General features: G+C 36.1%; 1 protein-coding gene across 6 annotated transcripts in view; it reads right to left on the reverse strand.

Moving 5' to 3' along the window:
- Nucleotides 1-15,867, reverse strand: part of LOC111245599 (melatonin receptor type 1B-B-like) — a 52,541-nt gene extending 36,674 nt beyond the window's left edge. For 3 of the 6 annotated variants that reach the window (XR_015321114.1, XM_022794160.2, XM_086980125.1), the window contains exons 1-2: nt 15,805-15,867; nt 14,969-15,451 (exon numbers count right to left, since the gene is read on the reverse strand). Coding sequence is in view for 5 of the 6 variants with exons in the window: in XM_022794160.2 (XP_022649895.1) it covers nt 14,969-15,363 (395 nt within the window). In the remaining variant the exon portion in view is untranslated. Of the gene's footprint in view, nt 1-14,968 lie in introns of all 6 variants that reach the window. The other 3 variants (XM_086980127.1, XM_086980128.1, XM_086980126.1) reach the window with 3 other exon arrangements.
- Nucleotides 15,868-20,484: the final 4,617 nt, after the last annotated feature.

Consider the following 20,484-nt stretch of genomic DNA (forward strand, 5'->3'; position numbering starts at 1 on the left):
CAAGAACTATGTAAAAGGTTTAGGTTCTTAATATCAAGCAAAAGCTTCCAGTGAGCTCAATGCATACGACGCTTGTGTTCATATACTAAAATTGACGCTTAGGCATGGAAGCGTTCACAGGCAAAAATGCCAGCAATGAGTTTCTTTGTCACTTAAGATGGCGTTTAGAACACACAAGTAAGCAGTATTGTAACGACATCCACGAATATTATTGCACAAGTCTCAATGTACTATACAATTAGTAATGCAATAGGTTATTATACAGTGAACGATTGTTATAGAAATAAGGAAACATAACTACAGCTAACTTATATTATTCAGAGAAAGAACTAATCAAGCCTTTATTACCGCAGATAATGTAAAGTAATATCACTTTTGGCCTTTTTCCTCTTAAACTTCGTTGTCCGTGGAAGAGGTGTAAAGCCTGCTTGTACATGATAGTTATCCTTATTAAATGGTATACATTTTTTTAATATCGAGGTTTAGTTAGTGCAATAGAAAGCTCTTCATGAGCTGACACGGAACACGGAAGTTCAACACGGAAGTTTTCACACCCTTACAGGGTGAAAAAAACAAAAACAATAGTAATTTCCAAGGATATTTCTTTATTTGCGAGATTTGAATACAGTTTCGCTGTCATTATTGTATCATGCACAGGCAAGGTAGCCGCCGCATCATTGGTGCTAGTATATTATCAAATGTACACATGTATACACATGTCAAATGTACATATACATAGATGTCAAATATACACATATATACATATGACAAATGTATACATGCATATACATTTCAAATGCAAGTTTAAATAGGCGTGTAATTTCAAATGTATAGACATGTATACATATGACAAATGTACACATGTATATACATTTCAAATGCAACTTTAAATAAGTGTGTAATCTGAATAAACACATACATTCTAAGGTCAACCCTAGTTTATTTACATATCCACAGCCCGCATATATATTTATTAACGTTGGTCCTATCTATCTGATTTGGTGGTGTCTATTTTCGCCCTTTTTGGGAAGTTTTTATTCATTACTTATTAAGCGTGTGTGTGCAAAGGTCGTAGCTGTTAGGCTCGACTATCTTCCGCTGCGAATCTTTGTTCAGGATTTATTCTTCTGACCGAATAGTATTTTTTACCGCAAAACGGTCTGTACGGGGGAATAGCAATCTTGGTAACAATCGAAGTTTACGACGAAACAAGTTCAAATAATGCGTGTGCTTTTATAGCTAAACTTTCATTCTAAAAATGGACAAAATTGTGCCACTGCTGCTGGTGTTAAACAGCATTATCATAAACGTTGTTGTATGCAATGGGCTCCTCAGTCTTTAGTGTACAGTTAGTTATTATTGCATGAAACAGTACACCACATACTACAATACATAAATAATTTAAAGTAAGCGTTTGATGTCTGTTTGTTTGATTATGGTGGTACTAGTCATCATTACACTAAAAAGTGATGATGCACAGTAGTGAACGCTGTTGACACACTTCAAGTTCCAGGGATTAAGATTAGCTAGTCTTTATGTACTAATTTCACTGCATAATTCATTTTTCTGATAAAATGATGCTTTTTTACACTGAAGTTTACGTGGAATAGAGTCGCTCGTGCCACCAATCGAAAGCAGATACTTAGCAACATGACAATGGTTAACAGCATTGGCAAAGAACCCGTGTCGTCATACTGTGATTGACCGCCACCACATTGTGAATTAATATAAAAGTTAAATGCAAATGTGCATAGCTTTAAAGGTTAAATGTTTCGAGTCCTTTGTCTGGTAGTGGCGCTAAGCGCTCATGACTTCTTTAGATATAAAAGAAATTCATACCTGCTTTTTTATTCTTTGTAGCTTGCCCAGATAAATCTCTAATAATTACTACCAGGTCTTCCATATTTGGACTCTCGCTGACTTCACAATGTCCTTTAATAATAATATTATTTCTATTAAAAGACAAAGCTCGTTGAAGACAAAGGTTCTAAAGAATACAGCTAACAACAAATAAATAAAAGAAATTATCCGTCGTCTAGAAATTATAGTAAATATTATTATTAAAGTTATTTTTGTAGCCACTTTATTCTATTGTTATTTTCGAACAAGTGAATATCTTTATCAAAATAGTGACTTCCTTGCTTATCTTTCTTTATGGCAGCTGACGTATGCCGCAAAGTAAAAAGGCTTTGTCCTTGGAAACGATCAATTTATTAACCCATTTACGGACTTTGGCCTCAGTTATAAAACGTTTGCCTTTCTATGCTGTATTGAACGCAACGTAAACGAAAATCAGGTAGAGCGATGTTTGGGCTGTACGCCGAGTGAAATTTCCTTTTTTAAATACGTTAGCATTCACTGGATCGTTAGATTCACTGGAACAGTATAGCGCTGTTATACAATGATATCACTTTGCGTCGTCCTTTGCCAGTCCGAGGTCTTTTTCTGTCGATCTCGTGGCTCAGACAGACGAACTAGTTTGCGTAAAGGTCTCCAGTGATTCTTTCCTGAAACTTAGGTAGCTCATAGCATGAGACAGCCTCTTTATCGCACTTCATGCAGAGATGCAGCTTTTAACTATGAATATTTTCTGCTAGCGTCGAACGATTTTAATTTGCGTATAAAGATGTCATAAATCTTTCATTAGTGTAGTACAGAATGGAATGTCCTTCCTGTCATGCAAGCAGCGAAAGGCATATTGTCAGATGATCTTTTTTATTAAAATTATGGGGCCGTACTGTTTCCCTTTTTGATCTTTCTTAAAATATGCAGACGATCGAAAAAGTCATCTGGTCATTCCTAGCTGTGCAGAGAACGGGACTGCGCTGTATTTTACTTTAAGAGTGTCTGCAATAGTCGCTGGCGTTAGTAGTGTTGTGTCCGTCCTAGCGTAGTTCGTCGTTCAAGTTGAAGTCTCTGCTGCTGAAGCAATTAAGCCAAATCTATACAATACAGTAACATTCATTCACCTTCGATGGTACATACTGGACATCAGGTCTGGATAAAATTAAAAATCAAAAAGCTTCAAAGTAGCGCCAGTAGTGGTTCAGATGGTGAATATGATTTGGGAGGACTTTACAAAAGAAAATCTCAAATTACCCAATTGAATGAAGGTTTTTTCCGCAAACGTACTCTGGGCCTTCATGGCACGGCGTAAAACAGCGATGAGAGACAAGGGCTAGAAAAAAACCCGAGCAGACAAACCGTCACCTAGTCTTCCGTTTCGCAACGTACGGCTTCCAATACAAACTATGTACAAACGGGCTCTACTATTAACCTAGCGAAAAGTGTGTTTCTAATATATGCGAGGGAACCATCAAATACCATGCAACCTATTGCCCGCCGGTGCCTTCATTCATTAGCTTGGCACACTGATACAATCGCAGACTGAGCAGTTTTGTCATAAACTTTAAATCATTTGTCAAAGTGTCTAAGATTATAAATATTACGACTCAGGGGCCATACGAATGAGTGGTTATCATTGATCTTGTGATACGTATTCTTCATATGTATATAAATACATATTAAACCAAAATTAGCAAGTGATTGGTAATAAATTGTTAACTTGGCAAACAATTCAACATGAAAACAGTAAAAAGGCAATGTTGAATATGCATTTGCTCGAGCTTTCTGAGTAAGTGCACTGAATTACCGCTTGGTGGCAACAACTCAATGAAGACAACAGAGCGTAGACCCGACAGTTAAAACAATCGCCCTGGGATATTTCAGTTAGAGTGCAACCGGATCAAACTCTAGAACCGTCTGTCGGCTTCAGCCGAAACCTTTTTTCAGCCCAGTACTAGTATATAAGGGAATTTATCTTATGTATGTCTTCCATCCGACAATTAATACATCTTTTTTAAGTAAATAGGAAAAATATAAGACAATTATATAGCAATATCTAACTTGTTCATCTGGTTTAGTTAAAAGGAAAAACGAATACAACAGACACTACTGTAAGTGAAAGATGCACATACATATGTATTTATATGTATTTAGTAACAGCACAATGTACCAATTGTATTTTCTATATTGTATTGAAAATGGATATAAACACCGGCGTCTCTAACAGCTACACTTAGAGACCCCTCGTCATAACGATCAAACTGATGACAGTACTAGTCATAGCAGCGATTATACACTTGGTAACCAAACATTTATGTTAAATGTGAATGGTCTGAGGAATGGAATATAAGGAAAAAAGTTGAACCTTTGAGTTATGTTAGTGTATTTCATATATCTGCTTGAATGAACTATCGATTTCGAAAATGTAATATATGTACCCAATAAATAGTCACCGGTCGTATTATGCTGTCCAACAAAGATCAAAGTTGGTGGAACTTTATTGTATATAAAAAATAATATATATGCATGTAAAAAGGTTACGAAAAAGGAAACAAATGCGAACCGCTAAGAACACTAATCAACTTGAATGACAATAATTGATTTGAAATAAACTCTTTTCATAAATCTCACAAATCCTGTTATTGTTTTGATTTTATCACGAAAGGTGTGATAGAGATCTATGACACTCAGGGTGGTAGCTTAAATAGGTTGATCATGGCAGATAATAACATAAATATGCTGGAAAACAATGATACCTACATACATGGCTCAAAGATTCCAAAAAATGCATTCAGAAATGACAAGATTTGACTATATTATCCTCAAGGTACACCCTATTGGGGATTCGAAATTACAGTGAAAGAAAGATCAGACCCTGCAGTAGACTTCCTGGTCAGAGAAACATGAAAATAAAAAAACAGCAGCCAAATAAAAACTAACGGGATAATAGACCTAAAAAAGATATACAAAAAACAATGATTTTAATTGAGCTAAGTTCTATAAAAACAATAACGTAGAGAAGCCAGTGAATATTGGAATCCGGCTAAGTCCAAAGGATATTACGGAAATCCAAACGTGAAATACAAAAATCAAGCAAACTATTTAGAAAGTGCTGAATCTCTACTTTAAAGCATCACGGGAAAAAATAAAATCCTCAAGCATACACTTAACTTCAGTCATGAATACCCTAAATATAAAAAAGTACAATTAAAGGGTTGATAAGGTGTTCAGGAGAAAAATATTCGAAACGACGAGTCCTAATTTATTAAAACGATTAAAAAACGATTTAAGGTATGATGTATTGAGATGAAAAGAAGGTTAAAACAATTCAGAATAAATAATATCCAAGTAGGTAGTGGTGAGATATCAATCAAACAGAAAATAGACACAGTTGATAATAAGTTTGTCAATGATTTGTTATTGATGCTAGGTTCCCTATGGACTGTTAAACGCATGCTTAAAATTTTGGGTGCCTTCTTAAATTTTCTAGAAAAAGCTTGATTTAATTTATGCGCGAGCTTAAAAGCTCTTCAGCAACAGTCTACACTGAAATATTAAGCTGAATCATAATATTCGTATTAAACAAGGAACCTTCCTTGAATCATTTTAAAAAAGTCTAATTATTCCCGTCCACAAAATTAGAGATCTGACTTCACAACGTTCAAACAAATATTACTAATAGCAGGTCGTTAGCGCGATGGTAATGGTTAGAACTTTTTTGGGCAAGTAACGATAACGAAAAAAAAGTAGGTGAGATTAAACAGAGACCGACTAATGAACCAACTACCTTTTTTGACTTGGAGAATACAGCCATATAAATTATCGACTTATTTTAATTGATAGAGGACAATCGGTAAAAGACTCAAATGAGACCAGGTCTTGTCAAAAGGAATGCAATACCGCATATTTATAAGGCTCATTTTTTCTAACACGTAGATAATTGACCTCCATTATTTCTGTTCTGGCATTGAACTTACGCGATCCATTGGTGATATGTGTATTTTCAGCACTGGTAACACAAGAACTGAACTGAGAGATCTAACCTAACCTACTGGCTTGTATTTAGTTGATACAGAACCAACAAAAATACAGTACCTTGAAGGGTTAAAATGTAGATAATTGACATGTTCACAATTAACTGTTAACCGAGTGTTTCTATCTTAACATAAGCGAAAATATTTGAGGTTGGGCTTAAGCAGAACATTCAAATATTTCAGTATAAAATGCCACAAATGCATGCCTTTAAACTCGCCATTTATCAGAAGCTTACTGGCTCATAGATTTGTAAACATCAAATGAGTATACCACTAACTCCTTATTCAACAATCTCATGCATGGAAAATGCCTGCTTATAATTATTCTAGATGACTCGTTCAATTGCCAACAAAACAAAGGAAATGTATTTCTTCAGCAACTCTATTTAATTGAATAGCTTTTTTAAGTTTATTCAGTAGTCTTAAATTCATGTAGGAAATAAAAAACGAATAGAGATGAATTAATGAAATTTAAATATATCCATTCCTACATACTCTTCTTCTATGATTATTGCTCAGGGTATTATGTGATGAGAGACTGCCACCAACATTTGCCTTCATAGCCTGTAACTGTGTATTTACTAGCATCAGGTTAGACTTCATCATTTAACAACTATCATTAATATGTTAAAAATATTTTTTAATAAGCAACATTTTTAGAGATTCACAGTGCTAGGTATATGTCTTTATAAACTAGGCTACTGGTCTGAGCAAATGGTAATTTCCATTAAAGAAAAGACCAACCGTTTAAAAGTCTTTAACTCCATAGATAATCTTGTGTAGGAAACGCCCCGAAATTAAAGATGTCATTTGTTTTTAAGAAACCACTAAGAAACTCAGTATTATCTGTGCGAGTACATAGAAAATCATTGGTTCAGGATTGACAAAATGATTGCTAATTTAATATTAGGTTGGCTGACAGATCGACGCTCTCAACTTGAATGTATTATTCCTGTTTATATATGTGTTCTTACTCTTAGCCCATTATGCAATGTCTTGAACAGCTCTTAAATCGTTACCATATGCAAGGGGTCGCCCATTAGGGTTTTATCTTGTGCATTTTTTTAACTGTTTATAAAACTTTTAACGTCACATAATATTCAAGTGACTCAAATAACTGATTAATTCTGCAATAGCCTTTTCTCAATTCCCAGCGTTCATCATTCGATCGGTTCATCCCATGTGTCACCAAGTAATGTCAACCTCCCGTGTTCGCTTATAGCCTAAATAACTAAATTGAATAATTCCTTTTGAGTTTTACTATGTTTAATTTACACATGACTTTAGCAACCTGCAGATATGAGCGACGATGATTGCGTCAATGATGCAAAATTTAGCGATAACTTACATACGAAAAACATATCATAAATGAATTAAATAAGTGTGAGAATAGGAGATATATTCTTAATTGTGGCATAATTTTTTTTTAATTTCAGTCAATACAAGAGCAAGTATACCCAAGAAAAATCGGAAGTTATTATTGCAATTGCGGTCGGAGTCATGGATTCCTTCATTAAACATATCGAATAATAACATACATGCTAATGGCAATTTAGATTTTATGCATCACTGTAAAAGTGCTAATTACCAGATAGTTGCAGGAACGCTGACTATTGCGCTCGAATGAACCGCAAAAATAACAGGACAGAGGTAACAAATATATCGAAAGCAGTCGGGTGACAAATGGGATACGTAGAAGTAAGCTAAAGAGAACTTAGAGCCAGCCGCCTCTCTTTTCACTGGAACAGATGATGGTAAGTAAAACGACCGGCGAATATATATAACGTAGAAGCCTTCTACACTCTCCTGTATTTTCCCGTTAATTGTATACTTATCTTTCTTTCACCGTTTTTTATACCCTTGGATAGAAACTGATTACAGCTGCGTAGTCAAGGTAATCATTCGCAGCGATTCTTCAAACCAAATTGTACACAGATGTGAGAAAAGCAGAATGCATTTCTATTTGTACCCACTTTGCGATATATCAATCGGTTGTACGTGCAGTAGGATTTGGAAGGAAGCTATATGCCCTTAACACTAAACCTATTGACACTTATTGAATTATCCTTACCGTGCTGAAACCGATCAAATCGACCAGTAGTGGTAGGTTTAATGTTATTTGAATCAATATGTAAACAATTATTGATATCACATTTAACTATGACGCTATTTTATATTTTTTCAGAATTTTGGAGGGTTCCACAGAATGTTGTAGCCTCCACCAAAAGTCTTAATGGGGGCAATATTTCCATGTCTTAGTGACTATTATGATTCAGTAAGTAGCAGGCCACTGCTTAGCAGTCATAATATCTCAGAATAAAAGAAACCGCCGATTCTGTCTGTGGTCATTGATGACGTGGGTTAGCAACCATCAAATAGAAACATAGTTGAGCGCATTCGTCGAAAATGATTTCAAGCATATATACGTATATATATGTGAGCAAGAGTTCGTACTTTATCTATGATAAATTTAACCACGTCGCTTTAATTAAATGTACATAGAATACCGCAAATATCAACATATCGGAATCATGTCTTAGATACTACTAGCTTGCTAGTCAATTTTTTCAATAATTGACTACTCCTATGTTCTAAGTTCGTATCACGGGTCTAAATAGAGTAGTTGAAATTCGTATCGAGACCCCCGCGCACTTAGTAGTTATGACTGCACGACGGCTCACGTCTACTCGCAGGTTTTTTGCGCGACTAGTAAATGGCACTGTAAAATAAATAAATGTTTCGAATTTTCACGTCCGGTACTTGGGACTTTAATCATTAACGAACTTCAGCATACGTGCGTGGCTCGGCTTTTTTTTACTTTCTATGAGCCCAGCAGCACTTTTCTTAACAAGTTCTGCATTATACAGGCACACCTCTTAAATAGCTAGCATTAGTCTAAGCCAGTTATTTACATTTCTTAAGCTGAACCACAATATTTACGCTAAGATCCTTTTTATGCTAGTATTTCCTCATCAAACATGGTTTAGTAACAAATGTAATAAGATCCTTACTTTCGCTTTAGGGATTGCAAGCGTGCGTGTGCATTGCGTGACAATACGCTGAGACATAACTTGCTTTAAATTAAGCATTAATAAACGTTTTAATTCAGGGTAATAACAAGAGGATATTATGTAAAGGACACCATGAAGTATCCTTTAGCTCCCCTTGGAGATCTACTAAATTACCCAAATTTGAGCACCCCAAAAAATTAATAATAATACGAAATAATATTATATAATAATGTAACAATATATAAGCGTAATATGAAAAATAAAACTATTTTTATGTTGCATGCGCAGTTCCAGAAAAAATTGGCAAAGAATTCGTTTTTCTCCTTGTTTTCTATAGTTCGGTTTAAAAGGTTTTAGTTTAAAAGACCCACTTTTCGTGCTGAAAAAATCTAAACCCAATACCACCTTTTGTAAAAAAAGAGACTTAAATGAATATTTCGTATGGACTCATAAAAGCCTTTGCCTATAAAAGGTTGCCTTTTTGACTAAGGTTTAATATCCTTTCCTTACGATTTTGACCGAAATAATCTGAAAAGCTTGAAAGAGTGCTAGACTGGATCTGAAAACACACAACTCAAAGCTTTTAGACTTTGCCTTGTTTGCATGAGGACATACCATATGATCACTGCCGTTATCTAAATGCAGCAAAGCTGAAGAGAACTCGTTTTCAAGCGTCAAGCAGATAAGACACCTAGCACTGACAGGTTTTCGATCAAAGAACCGAAAACGCACATTTCCCGTTCAAAATGACTTAATGCGTTTTAATATATGCTGCTGTCATAGAAACTCTAATGTTGAGTTCAGCTAAAACACAGTTGTAGTTCACTAGTAGTTCTAGCTTAAGTAAAGTTACGAATAATATCAATTTATTTTCAATATACAATGTCACTTCCTCAGGTTGCACTAAAGTACTTTCTCGCATTTGCATGCGAAAGCACTTCGAATATTGTGAGTTCTATTAATTTCGGCCTCATGTTTGCCGCCTTCAAGCGTAAGCACTTGACCAAATTCATAGATTCGCAGGAACTAGAACTTTTTCTACTTTTTAGGAAAAATTTAATTTCTTGATCTAATCTTCTTGATTGAAATTTCTTGATCTCTCAATTTATTAAACTTCCCTTGGTACCCCAAAAATTTTAGCTGACGGCGTAGTATGAAAAATAAAACTATTTTTATGTTGCATGCTCAGTTCTAGACAACTGAGTTAATTGTAGTGAGCTCAGCAGCGGCCAATGAATAGCCTTTTGTGTGCAAAACTTTTGATACCTATCTTCATTACAAAACATCTGTCTCTGTCTGTTTGTTGGTTTGATTGAAAATCAATCCGTAAAGAGGCCGGAAAGGCTGACTTTTGGGCTAAAAGGGTTTCATTTAGAGAAAACCTGCACCAAAGATGGAGCCAGTTGGGTGAGTATGCTTTCTTGGGGAGTTCTTTTCCCCATAGAGCGTAATGTTAAGTTTAGAAAGTTGATTCCTTTTTTACTATTTGTCTGACACCCGTTGAGTTTTTGAGAAGGTTTCAAAATGGGAAGTTGTTTGCTCTTTCAGGTACTGAACCATCTTGATTCATTTTTTTCAATTCAAACTTCTTTCTTCCATAGGGCATGATATAAATTTGAGCTTATTGATATTTTTTGATGATTTACTCGAGCACTGTAAAGAACTGGCAGACAGTTTATATCGAAAATGTATATGTTCGTTTCATATTCTGCAAGATGGACGTTAGAGGATAATTTTTAATATTTCACCTTCTCCTAATATAACGGAAAGTTGTGATTTTTACCTAAATGGTTCAGAGTTAACGGAACATAAGTCGTAGTTCATATTGTTTGGCTAGTACTTTTTCCATGGAGTAGTTTGTTCCTTTAGATCATTCTTAATACCAATCGAAAATCCCTGACAGATCAAATCGGAATGTCATGTATGTACCCAAATGTTAGTTTTGGAGTAAATGCTGTTTGTAAACTGAAAACTTAACATTGTGTTCTACATAAGGTGAGATTTTTCTTTACACAGATTCGATAATAAATTATAATTAGATAGATAATTTCGAATAATTCGATAAATAAATGTCCCTTTATTTAAAATAGATACTTTGGCTTTTTTAGGTAAAACATCAGCTTTGACATTTGTTTCACTTATGTAATAATAGTGTGAAAAACATGTTCTGAGAGAATTTTGAACAGTTTTTAAGGAACGAGTTCCTAATAACTGTCATTTGGAATGTGGTAGTAGCTGACATGGTGAACCTTTTAATAAAGCACATCTTTTTTTTATTATTTGAAAGATTTTATGAGAAAAATACACAAAGAACCGAATATATTTTTTCTATATGAGGTGCTACTTTTATGGTGCTTGCCAGTGAATAGGTTTCGAAGAGTTGAATGAAATTGCTACGCATCTCCCTATACCTAGAATTGATATTTCGGTAAAGGAAAAGCCAAAAACCAAATCTACTAGCTTCTTCCCTCGTATGACACTGGGTGAAATGTTTTTGCATAAAAATCTGCAGGGAGTATATGCGGTGTTTATCAAGAGTTCTCAGTGAGCTGAGTCGAAATGCAGTACAAGCCCATATAAGTAAATTTCAATGCCCGGATTAACAATGCCATTTGTACCGTAAAAATATAATATGGCGTTCTATATAATGGTTTTTTGACATCAAAAGATAAACCCCGATGAGCTGAAATGGGGGTGATTTTAAGTACAAATGGCAAAAGCTCTATTGGTCCTATCGATTTATATATGTAGCACTGAAGTGACAACGCGTTTTGAGCTGGTTTAGAGTGGTGTTATGAGCAACTCTCTAAACGTTGATTGCAATGTTGAAGCGGTAAACGGGGAGTCAATTTATGTGAAAAGAATCTTAGTTTATTTTCAAAGAAAAATACTTAGATGCCAAAACATCTATATAGTTCTTTTTTATGAAAAGGATGAAAGAATCTCTAGTATTTAATGACTTTTTTTTAAACTTTTTTTTCTTAAATTAATATACTGACTGAGACATATTAGTTATTTATGTTTCCATTTAACATAAAATAGGTTACTATGTATTAAAAAGAATTAACAAAAGGAAGAAAAATGTTTAACTCAACACTTTAACAGTAGCGCCGTAGGAAAAGAATCAGCACGTCAAAGCATGTAAAATCTTCATGAAGCACTTATTATAGCGTCAGTCAGCTTACTATTTACGACTACTTATTGTTAAAAACAGATGAAAAACCCTACGTTTTGGTGATATGTTGAGCATAGAGTAAATTTCTACTTGATATGCAGCGTTCACTCGAGGTCAGCCGAAGACGGACCCGATTTAGGATTGTCTGTCAGAAGTCGGCCGACCTAATTTCCGCGCATACCAAAAAAGTCAGTTGGCCAACACTAAAAAAGCACTGTAATCACATTATAGATACGTGTGAAAAGCCAGCATATCATGAGCTAAATAAATTTAAAGTTGGCTGAGCATTTTGGTGATTATTTTACAGCAGGCTAATAAAGTAATTACAGAAAGGTAACGATAAGAAGCTAACGGGTAAAGTAATAACAAGATAATAAGATTATTACAACAATATATTTTTTCCTCTAATGTCAACCTATAGCGTTCGTTAACCGAAGTGAATGAATCAGATTAGGTAGATTAATTAATGACAAGACAGGCGCGGGGTAAACCTTGCAGGTCCGTCCAGTGAAAACATTTTGGTGGAAGAAGTCACACCTCATCTATGGGACGAAAAATCACAAACGTTTATTTTTGAACAAAGAGCCGTCCCTTGTATAATTATAATGCTATGTAGGTTCTTATAGTATGGTCCTATGTAAGGTAGTTGACACAAAATATTTGTTTAATTATAGCAATTCTAAGAACCTCTGGTCTAGTAGCTTACAAATCGTATACTTACTTTAAAAGTACTAACACGATCTAAGGACGCACATTATGAAACTGATACTAGCGTCATTTTTGAGAAGTTCGAGGTTTGAAACGAGCGCTTATTGTTAATACGCTCTTTTCTAGTTACCTTAGGTAATGAGACTCTTTGTTGAATATAATGAAACAAATTATTTTATCGTAACATAAAATTATTTTTGAGAACTTCGATTAGATGTATTTTCAAATGATATACAATTAGTTGTTTCAAAGTTATTAGACTTTATATAGTATCAATGGACATTCACTTTTAGTACTAACTTTATTGGCAAGACTTTTTATCGGTATGCCGTCCAAACCCCAGAACTCGCTCGATTTGGCCTTCGTGACATATATTAAAAGCGAAGAACCTCAAACAGAGAAAGCCTACTAGGTAAGAAGTAACAAGAGATGAATGTTGATATAGCTCGATTTAATAAAGAAATCCCAATTTAAATAAATACTTCAAAAGTCATAAGACAGTACGCCAGTATTGTATTTGAAGAGGGTTACCTTGAGAAGCGTAAAAATAAATCATCAGACTCAGATCATTAGTTACCAGTTCTATTTTTTTCTAATAAGATCATTTTAAGAACATTTTCTAAAAAAAACAGGCACTCTGTCAAGGATTAAAGTAAATACAATCTAATTTTTGTTAGTTATTTATACACATCACTCAGTCTGCAACTGTTACACTTCGCAAGCACATAATAATACTGTAACTGTGATATACATAAGATATTAGGTAGGTAAATTAAGTATATATATATATATATAAGGACTCACCAATGATTACAGCTTAGTACTTAGAGCCCAAATAAGGTATTTCATGAAATTAACAGGGATGTTTAACTATTGATACTAGAAGAAATCAAGTTGACAGACATCTATACTAAGGCTGCGGGAGCAAGGCGTCTTGTTGGTATCAATTAATAGTCGAGAAAAACCGTTTAATAGCACCAGGCCAAGGACAGGTACCGGTACGCCGGCTCAAGCCGACGGTAACCCTAATTCTATGAATACCGTACAGGCATATTACACAAGCAAGCAAAAAAATCTTTCTTTTGAATGGTATTTGTATGGTAATTCCATTTCTAAATGTTTTTGGGAGACGTCATATTGCAAACAAATCGCTTTCTCGTTTTATTTGGACTATTACCAGTCCTCAAAGTGCCACAGTGCTTCAAGGATGATTACGGGATAAGTTGAAAAAGTTTTAATGATAACGTTATAGGCGTCCGAAGACTAGCTCTACCATATAACTCAATGTCTGATATTTCAGTTTGTTATATTGAAATATTGTTTCTGTGACACCTGCCTATAAATCTATGTTGTGTAATATCCAATGCCTCCTATATTTTGGAAGCATGGTCACCTTAAAAATTAGTAGTACGTAGGTTATTATGAGACTTTTGTTCGAAGATTTGGCTTTTTCATAATAAAGTATCTGAAGATTGCGTTAACAGCAGTTTACTTTACATGATCGGCGATTTTTTGCTTAGTATAACCCAGTTCTACTGTAATTACAACTCTCAGGTCTCTAATAGCGTTTACAACTGGTAGTAACTTTCTAGTGCATTACCGAGTCTGAGGTGGGTACGTTTTGGTATAGGAATTATCATCACTGTTCGGATGCTTCATTTCGAGTGAACTGCAGTATTTAGTACTAGGTATAGTTATCATTTTATCTTCACACCGGAAATCAGCCGTCTGATGCTATCAAACGCAGTCCTAGACATGAACTCAAAATACAAATTTCCCGGCCGCTGAATATTTTGCATCCACATAAAAACACAGGTTGTATTTAACGTCTGTATTTCCAGGATTCACTACTATACAATGCTAACTTTAAATTGTTCGCCATCCCTCCGCCAAGCAAAACGAAGCTCTCCTAATATGTGCAAGCAATAGGTACGGGCTTCGTTGATTAATAGGACAATTCGCGCTATATTTTGGTTAAATTATTTTTTGTCTAGCATTAATGATAATACTAAACGAGAAATTTTATCTGCATATAAATAGAGGTTAGATTGCATAGCTATTAAATTTACTGAGATTACAGGCCCTGTTCCAGTATAAGGAAGTCGTCATGAGATGACCTTGAATTATCTTTTTTTTTCGGTTTGCCGTGTCACTATGATATTTTTAATTCCATTATTTGATGCTAAATCACGTACCTCTCTGTTGTTATCAGAAGGGAAGTTATCACGCTGTTGAACAGAAGCAAAGATGTAAAGAATCCTAACACTTTGCAGTATGAACCAATCACATTTGAGTGTCCATAGATGTTTGCGAGGGAGGGCGCCATTACAAACAAAGAAGCCAGTACACCGTTAAGAGATAAATTGATAATAGCCAAATGGTCGACTCCCCGCCGCTTCCGTTGGCTTAGTAGAGTTACAAGAAGCAATAAAGAGTTGCTGAGTAAAGTTGACAACGTGAGTAGCGTGAGTAGAAGTAATACAACCGAGTAGCACGGTTGTGTTGAGAAAGTAGAGTAAGGCGTTTCAATGGATTGGCCAGGGTGGCCCAGCTGGTCTTCGACGCCCATCCAAGATGCCAAGGCGGGCATTTGTAGGCCCTTAGCACGCTCCGAGGCGTAGAAAGGCCGTTTCGCCACCGGCGTGTGACTCGTTTACTCCGCATGCGCTATTTGAAAACTTAATTTAATCACAAAATCAACAGCAGGGACAATCTCAGAAGCCAACAACAAACTGTAACCTTATAAATAACATTACTTTAACACAAGCGCCCGTCATTATTTTCGGATCCGTTCTGCTGAATTATCCACAGATCACCGGAAATTTATTTAATTAACGTTATGGTAGTAATAAGCCATGGTTCTCTCTTTGTACCCGTAACGTTCGATGTAGTTTCAACATTAGCCTTAGCTGCTATAACACCTAGATGCAACACTAATTAGAGTTTGAAGACCTTACATGATTTCAGATCTAACCTAGCAACTTGACGGTCATGCACGTGTGGATTTTGCATATACCGAACAGCATATTACTTTATTGCGTTGACTCCAGCTTTGACTGTCCTTGCTGATGTTACTTCTTCCGGAACTATTATCAAACTGCTAATAATACATATGTTGTACTACTGGGTTTAGAAATGCAAGCAGCAAGAGAGGAGCGTTTTGTGGAAAGGGATTATGCATCGTATTAGTAACGCTGTTGATCACGTTAGGCTAAGCAGAGCTTGTTCACTACTGTTTTAAAACAGTAAAGAGCATTTTTGGATGGTATTTCTAAAATTAGATGCATAGTTGCACTCACAAGAGGTCTCGAGAAATACGGTAAGGTTTGAGTTTCATGAGCATTTAGCATGTGCACACTGCCAATCAATCTCGCTCACATTAATGGCGCTTTTCAGCTTTGGTAGCTAATACTGTTATATTCACATATCATAATAATTTGGATTAGTACTAAAAAAGTACGTTGCGTACAACTCCGATGTATATTTTCGAACTAAAAAACATTTCTATTTCTTCATCTAGTTAAGGAAATTACCGTATGTCCACTAAATTATTATGTCTAAAACTCAATATGCTTAGCGCAACCTTCCGTTCTTTAAAACTTTTAACTTTTATAATAGTAAAGATATTTTTAATATTTTATTATTTTATGAATCCAGTTTCAGTAGCCAATAAACAAAATATAACATCAATTAAAAAAGGATATATTCGGATATTTTTCGGGTGGAAAGTACGTTTTAGTGGTATGGTCGTCTCTCCCCAAATTTAAGTCAAAACGTGCTGTTTGTACTTCTAGGTAGACGGGGATGTCTTCGAGGATTGCATGCTTGCTAAGAACAAGTAACTAGTTGCGTGACCTGGTGATCTGTTAATGAGGAATTGCCTGTATTTGCCTTATGCATCTCTTAGTACTGTTCTCTGCATTTTCACTAACCTTTCCTTAACGCCAGATGGTCGAGGCTGGCCGCCACATTTATAGCACTGAAATTGCTAAAAAAAATTGTTATTGACATTGCCAGAAGGTTAACAGCTATATTTTTAATAAACGATGGAAATTTTGAACTAAAAAGGACCGATACATAATAGCAAACGGCCGGTAAACCTGAGCGATATGCCTCAAAACCTGTTCTGGAGATTTCAGGGGTACCATTCCACTTGCAAAGTCAGTTTCACGTCACAGAAGAACTGGTCCATTATCGACCAAGGGACTAACAGAAACACGGTCAATGTGAATGGTATTGAACGTCAGGCTTTATGTTCTGTTAACTTTCGTGGTCAAAGCATGAGTGACCTAGGCCTTACCTAATAGCGCCAAGAACTCTACATACAAGATTGTTCAGTTCCACACATCTCGAAAAAGTACCCTTATGTGTCTCGAGTAGTATGTCCATTGAATCGCTTGATCTCGCTTGTTGCTCCAAACAATTTGTAACTAATTACTCAGGTTGAAGGGTAATCAAGGCAAAATTTAAGAAGCTAGTCGGCGAGGGAACGTAATTTAGTAGATAGTAACAGGAGGTGGGCTTCTCCTTCCACGTCTTTAGCAGAGGCACATCAGGGTGCATTGTTGCAGTTTATCGAAACCATCTTGCAGATCGCGGATGGTCATTGACAAGAGGTATCTCAAATATTATTTGAAACTTCCAGTTTTCGTCCATCATAGTACATATAAAAGCGCATTTTGAAAGACATGAATACTGAACAATCTTAGACACAGTGGTAATAACTAATCCATGGTTTTTAAAAAATGAGACAGTAAGCGGGATACTTAAGTAATTAACAAATTTTTTGTCTTACCGACTAAACGATACAACACAATTCTTTCTATTTTCGGTCGAGAGAAGCTGAATGAGAGAAGAATCCAGTCTTTATAACTAAAGTATGACACGATATATTCTATATCAGTGTCAGTATTCACTATTCTTTATACAATCTTACCCCCTAACTGATGGAGGGATACGTCATAATCTTATACATCCCAAAGATAAATTCAGAAACCGTTTACATACGCTCAGAGAGAATGGAAACGACGCTTGTGTTAAAGGGAAAGCTTATCAACTCCCTGGAAGATGTGTTTCTGTGGCTTACACGTAATAACCGAAGACTTGGCTTCAGTAGCTTATCCGAAGAGGCAAAAGGCCTCTACCGGGCGTTTTCTTGATAACAGTTTTTAGGTAATAAATCTGAGCTCTACTCCAATCTATTTGGGCTTTGCAAGCGTCTCAGACGTTTACACACTCGTAGGATCACGCCTACTTCAGAAGACTATGTTACTAAAGAAGATAAAATTTTTGTTCATAGTTTTCTATTGCAATTAATGAAAAGAGAGTTTAATGTGATTATTTTTAGAGAACTACCTCCTGCACCATTTGACGCTGGATGACTTTTGAAACAGCCGCATGAGACGCTGCTAGTACCAACTTCCATCTACGTCGACAACTAGATACCTTGCTTAGGTGACTTTCTTTAATTGTAGGTACACGTAGTCTATTCGAGAAAAACAGATCTGGTGGGCTGTTTTTTTCGAACCGTTCGCACCTGCTATTTAGCTCGTAAATTACAGAACTCTCTTCGGTAACGCTGGTAGAGATGCAGACTGCCGCAAAGCTTCTGGTTGTAAGCTTTAAAGTATTATACTAGGTGTCTTCCGCCAAACAGCTAAAATGGTATAAGAACGACTCTCTAATTATACCAGAACAACTTTTAAAAAAAAGGTCAAAAGCTAATTTCGGAAATGGCTCAGCCAGCGTGCAACGGCATCTCAAGAATACAAGTGTTGGCTCATCACTGGGCCCTCTCTTCGGTCAATCAGCCAAAAACTGAGGGAAGCTGCGCTTTTAGTTATTGTTTAAGAAGAGGGTTGCGCTACGCAGTCTTCAACTTGGTGCACAAAAAAAGCGTGTACAGATAACTGAACTTTAGCGGGTGCCGAAAACATCCGACCCCCCCCCCTTCAGGTTTCCTTTGATTGCTTCGGTGAAATCGGTGGTGTACGAATCATTTGTACAAAAACAAAAGAACAGAGTTGAAAAGCAAGACAAAAACTGCGCGGAAAAGGGGAACACTACTCAAAAAATAAGAAGTACTTCACTAAACTAGATAAACATCATCAACACGAATACTACAAAATCCCCAGTGATCAAAACAAGAAGGAGGTTTTATAAGGTGAAAAAAGAACCGCTAAGTGAGAATTGTAGAAGCAAAATTATAACCGGTATTTCTCGCTTAATTTTCCTCTATAAAAATAGGGACTCGATATGGTTACAATCAGAAAAATTAGTAGGTATGAATATCTGCCACAAATGAAAGAAAAAGACATGAATACAGCATAGAAAAAACACTAAGATTACAACTTGTTTCAAAAAAAAAATAAGACACGCATAATATAAATAGATACATGTCCTTCTCACTATTAGCTAGGTAAAGTTTTGCTTAAAAAAAACAGCTGTCAGAATGTTCACTCTGCCTCTACAAGCACTCTCGGAAGTACAAAATTTCCTGCAATGTTACCTATGCTCATTATCCCGTGCAGGTATTGTTCGGAAAATGTGCCGCAGACTCCTCTGTCACTCCCAAAGTCTTCATGATTATTGGGTCGTCGTATTTCCAACTCTTTCGTTACTCTGTCAGACCTGCTTTTTAAACGACCCATGTTCTGTAGCGTTAGCTACACTACATGATCCCACACGAGCCATTTTCTGGACGACCACGATGTCAGTGTCGTTCCATCTGTGCGAAAAGCTGAATTGGTCAATACATTATTCCGACGACGATACTCCGATTCCTTACGATACAATACGTGGCGTAACTCCATAGTCCTAGATATAACGTCGTTAATTCCCGCTTGGAAAGCAACTATATTCCGTCTGATGATTAAGGCTACGGTGTGTTTTGCCTCATTTATTTTACTTTTGATCGTTGTCCACATCATCCGCTGAGTCTCTTTGAGAATTATGTTGTCGGATTTTTCATAAAATCGCTTCCTGAACTGCGTACCATTTACCTCGGTACTGAGCTGTTTTTACGAACTTCTCCATATTTCAAAAACTCGCGTTTTCTTTCGTTCAGTTACTGTATATCCTCGGAAAAGCGCCAGGCCATACGGGCTTCCGTATTGAATGCCACCAAGAGTATAGATCTAAAGTTAGTAGAGCGTAATACACGACGCACATCATTGAGTATAAGGATACAAAGCATGCTTGAATAGCTTTCAGTATTAAATGTCTTCTTTAAAATTCAATTTAAACATGTTTTTACTGTCGGTTTAGTTAGCTTTAGGAAAAAAACTCTAGTGGAATGTGCTGTGGCCTCGCAGCCTATCCTGACTCCACTGAGGACTTGTGTTGAAGCTACAAAAACAAGTGTCGTATTCTTAAGAATTATTAGCCTTCCCGCTGTATACCGCATATATACCTACCCGCTATATATATGTAGTTTGAGCCTACAGCTATCTCAGAGGAAGTACCTGAGGCGGTTCTGTACACCGCAACATATATTTTACCTGTAACTCTCCCTTTCGGAATTGCGAACACCGCGCTGACAAATGCACAGACACACGATCAACTCCGCAAGTTGTTTCTTGCACAGACAGACTTAAGAGCGTCAATCAGGCCATGGCAGGTCTAACAAGGCCTAAAACAACTGAAAATGTCTTGAGCGGCTGCGAAAAATAGGTGTTTGCTAAAGTATTACGGACATTGCAGTGTATCATTA

Source organism: Varroa destructor, unplaced genomic scaffold (assembly GCF_002443255.2).
Source record: "Varroa destructor unplaced genomic scaffold, Vdes_3.0 BEIS01000002.1, whole genome shotgun sequence".
Lineage (NCBI taxonomy): Eukaryota > Metazoa > Arthropoda > Arachnida > Mesostigmata > Varroidae > Varroa > Varroa destructor.